The sequence below is a fragment of the Manacus candei genome, unplaced genomic scaffold (assembly GCF_025592945.1).
Source record: "Manacus candei isolate 608988 ecotype Guabito, Panama unplaced genomic scaffold, ASM2559294v1 h1tg000043l, whole genome shotgun sequence".
In the NCBI taxonomy this organism is placed as follows: domain Eukaryota; kingdom Metazoa; phylum Chordata; class Aves; order Passeriformes; family Pipridae; genus Manacus; species Manacus candei.
In genome coordinates, this window is record NW_026138091.1 from 20,942,232 (window position 1) to 20,946,584 (window position 4,353).

The following is a 4,353-nucleotide window of genomic DNA, read 5'->3' on the forward strand; positions in this document are numbered from 1 at the left end:
ATCTAAACTGACTGACTGACTGAATGTGTAGTTAGTTAATATTCAGGTACTGATTTATGCTTATTTCTACCAAGTGTCCTATTACGATGGCTTGATGCAGTATAAGAAATAAACCCAAAACCTGTCGTTTCATAGATTTCTTATGCTTCCTGTTGGTTATTTGTGTGTTTTTTAGGTGTTACTCCTAATGCTTATAAGAAAAAGCTTAGTCCCTTGCCCAGGGCTGCAGCATATTCCACTGAAGTTTAATCTCGAGCTTTCCGCCAGCAGAATCTTTTCAGCTGAGGGTCTGCAGTGCCGCGGGCAGAGGGAGCTGCCGGTCCACCTACACGCACCCATTTACTTCACCTCAAACCTCGGGAAAGAGCCCTAAGGGGTGCCTGTATGGGCTCTTCCCTGCGGGTACCGCTGTTTGCTGAGTACGCACTAACCTGAGGAGGCTGCTCGACTAAAAGAGGCTGGGGAGAGGGGAGGAGCCCCCGGGAGCCCCCGGTACGGCACGGGGAGACGAGAGCGGACCCTGACCCGGCAGGCTGCCCGCTGGGGCCGGCTCGTCCCGCTCCGCCGAGCCCCTCGGGACGGACAAACACCTCCGCCGCGGCCGCGCCCCCGCCCGGGCCCTCAAAAAGGGGACGGGGCGGAGGAGAGGCGCGACTCGCACCGGCTGCCGCGGGGGAGCTGCGCCGGGCCCGCACCCACGGCTGCCCGGGGAACTGCCGGGACCCGCCCGCACCTCGAGCACCGCCGAGGCTCCCGCTGCTCCGCGCTGCTCGGCGGCACCGACTGCACCGGCGGCACCGACGGCCGCGGGACACCGCACCGCCCAGCGGTACCGACGGCACCGACAGCCGAGGTTCCCCTGCACCGTGACCGCCACCGCCCGTCCGCCGGCACCAGGGCCCAAGGGGACCATGACCCTGCTCAAACTGTCCCTCATGGCCTTCAGCTTCGTCTTCTGGGCAGCGGGGCTGACCATGCTCATCATCGGCCTCTGGGCCAAGGTGTCTCTGGGCAGCTACCTGGCGCTGTCGGCCAGCGACTATCCCAGCGCCCCCGCCATCCTCTTAGCCACCGGCGCCGCCGTCATCATCTGGGGCTTCCTCGGATGCTTCGGGGCCGCCACGGAGCACCGGGGGCTCCTGCGCGCCTACAGCGCGTTCCTGACGGCCGTGCTGGCGGCCGGGCTGGCGGCCGGGCTCTCCGCGCTACTGTACCGCCAGACCCTGGCGCACGGCTTCCAGGAGGGGCTGCACCAGGCACTGCTGGCATACGGGGAGGACGAGCGGGTGGCGGACGCCCTGGACGCGTTGCAGCGCGCCTTGTCCTGCTGCGGGGTGCAGAGCTACCGCGACTGGCTCGCCTCGCCCTGGGGGCTGGAGCAGAACGGGTCGGTGCCGCTCAGTTGCTGCCGGGCCCGCCGGGGCTGCCAGCGCAGCCCGCCCGACGCTCGCAGGCTGCACCGCGACGGCTGCTTCGCCAAGGTGTCGGCCTTCGTCGGCAGCAACATGTCTTATGTTGCCACCGCTGCCCTGGGACTGGCACTACTGCAGCTCATCGGCATTGTGCTGGCCTGCTTGCTGGCTGCCCGCGTTCCTGCTGGCCTGCCGGGCACCACCACCCCTCGTTGAGGTCCCCCCACTCCTGTCCCTTGTCCTCTCCAGCTCCCTTCTTTCCTCTAGAACTGAGTGTACCCCACTGGGAAAATCCTCCCTTCATATACACCACTTTCACCTGAGCATCCTTCTCCAGGCTCCATTTCTCCTCTGGAGCCCGTGTCAGATGTGTGTCAATGCTATGGGCATCTCCACAGCCCTTCAGAAGGGAAGGTGCTGGGAAGACATCTCCTGGCCTGGCCATGTCCCACTGCTCTCCTGGAGCCTCTGGATTTTTTTCTGCAGAGAGTGGTGGCAGCACAGACAGACAGGGCTCTGGGGCAGCAGGGGCTCCTGGGGCAAGGCTGACTGGTTTTCTGGGTGATGTAAATACCCAAGACACTGAAATGTGAGGCAGGAAAGAGGAGAGGGTTTGGGAGAGCAAGAGAGGTGTCTCTCAACATTACACTATATGAATATTCCTTGGAGACTGGAAAATGGTGTTACTGGAAAACTGCTAGAGTGCACGAGGGGCAGGTCTGGTCCAGGGGCACCTAGGTAGCCATGCCAGAAGCTGACACTGGGAGCTGCTTGAGGGACTGTCCAGCGTCGTGCACCCCATTGCTGCCAAGATTTTCCACCATTGCTGTGAGCGGATTCAAGCTGCCACGGGTGCTTTTCCTGCTGTGGTGTTTCCAATGCTGATCTCGATCTAAAGGTGGAGCTGCAGCTCTGTTACTCCCTCCTTCAGGATGTGCCTATCCTCTTAGCCAGTGTGTCGCCGATTATGTCTTCGCAGGGCTGCAAAGACCTTAAACGCGGGTCCTTGTCATTCAAGAAGATGGCAAAGGCTGTAGGATCAGATCTAACGAGGGATGGCAAGAGAAGGAAAGGGCTCGTTGCCCTTCAGAAGTTTCTTTTGGACTTTTGAAGTGAACTTTAGGGTGAGTGGAACAGACTGTTTTATAGAGGGGTTTCTACAAACAGCCCTCAGACTCTGACATTTTTCCTTTCTCAAAGGATCTGTCTCTGAAGTGTGCCCCCACCTACATTTTTGAAGCCAGATCTGTACAACCTGAGAGTAAATGGAGGACCCCCAAGACTTGCTATCCTGAGTTTGTTCAGATCAGATAGCAGTACAAATCTATAGGATTTTGGTTTTTTTCACAACAGTTCTGGGTTTGCATTTGGAGTTTGAGAAAAAGCAAGCCCTGCACTTGAGAGGGTCCTGAACTTTCAGAGCTTCACTCCTGCTTCTTCCCGTGTCCTTAAAACCTGTGAACTCGACTTTTACACGTTTCTCTACCTTGCAGCACAAAGACATGCCCCTCTTACCCAGCAAACTGGGGAAGAAGAATTTCAGAAAAGAACCAGAAACCACAAAGGAACTCCAGGATGTGGCATCTCTCAGGAATGTGACTAGCAAAGCTGTGGAGAATGGTCAAATGCCAACAAATACAAGCAGGGCAAGAAATCTTGAGTGAAAAAGATGACTAATAGCTTCATGGGAGGAATGGTGTAACCTCGGGGGAAAGGGGATTAACATCATCCCTTTTTTCAGATATTAGGTGGCTGTTTAGCTATGAAAATCACATTCCAGATAAAGAGTACAATGCGAACAGCCTTCTCAGTCATTTGGGTATTCATCTGCACAGGTGAACCCTGGAAATTTGTTGAAAATCTCTCTTTATAGAGAAAACAATGCTTCATTTTTAGGGCTGATGTTTATTGTTTATTATTTACATAATGTATTTTTAAATTTTTGTTTGTAAATGTCCCTTTTTTTTAATTATGCATTAGTGGAACCCCTGTTATTTTCTGGAAGTCAACATTATTTTGTACAATTTTAACAATGGACAAAAAGTATAGTTGTTATAGGTACTTGAGAACTGAAGTTTAGCAAATGCTAAGAGCAAAATAAATCACTATTTCAACTCCAATAAAGTATTTACATTTCTGTATGTCTCCACATGGTTCAACTAAGTGCAAATGAAATGAAGTGTACATTGAAATGTAAAGACAGTAGAACGTTGTAGTTTTTGGTTTTGTTTTTTCCAGAAATCCATTATAGAAGCAATAAAACAGGTGTGGAGAGTATGGGAAAGGGACATGGAGTTGCACTGGGTTTATTAAAAAAGTATTCTCTGAAAATTTACGAGAATATGATATTGCTCTTTTTTTACTCCACCGATTACTAAAATTATTCCTGATTTTGACCCTTATTGCTTTGTATGACACGTAGCAGTCAGTCAGAATGAAGTACACTGTTAAAACTCATTCAAGCAAAACCCTTGTGTAGATATGCAATTCAGTGAATTTGTTTGGGTTTTAAGTTGCTAAGAATATCAAAATAGGAATGAAACTAAGTTTCAAGCGTACAAGTGTATGTCTGTATGATGGTCCAGTCTGAATCTGAGGACATCAACTTAGTGTAATGAATAATTAAGAATGTAAACCATCACTCTGCACTCTTGGCCTCACTGAAATAGGACAAACCTTGGCAGCAACAATGTAAATGCTAAGTATACTTATATCATCAAAGATTTCATGGAGCGGCTGTGACTGTTAGTTGAATGTTTATTGCCAGTTCCTGGAATTAACAACATTAACTTCTGTAGATGTGTGAAAGAAGTGTCATTCTTCTCTAATTAATTCTCCAAATAAGAGATTCCCAGTAGCTCTTTGAGTTGTCCTGAATTCTTTGTGCCCAGTGCCCAAATCTTACTTTAATTTTAAAATTTATCTAGATTCAGTATTATTT

General features: G+C 51.0%; 1 protein-coding gene across 1 annotated transcript; it reads left to right on the forward strand.

Moving 5' to 3' along the window:
- The first annotated feature begins 200 nt into the window (after nucleotides 1-200).
- Nucleotides 201-4,117, forward strand: LOC127474625 (tetraspanin-7-like). Its single transcript, XM_051795678.1, has one exon. The coding sequence runs from the start codon at nucleotides 912-914 to the stop codon at nucleotides 1,626-1,628; it is 717 nt and encodes a 238-aa protein (XP_051651638.1). The 5' UTR covers nucleotides 201-911; the 3' UTR covers nucleotides 1,629-4,117.
- Nucleotides 4,118-4,353: the final 236 nt, after the last annotated feature.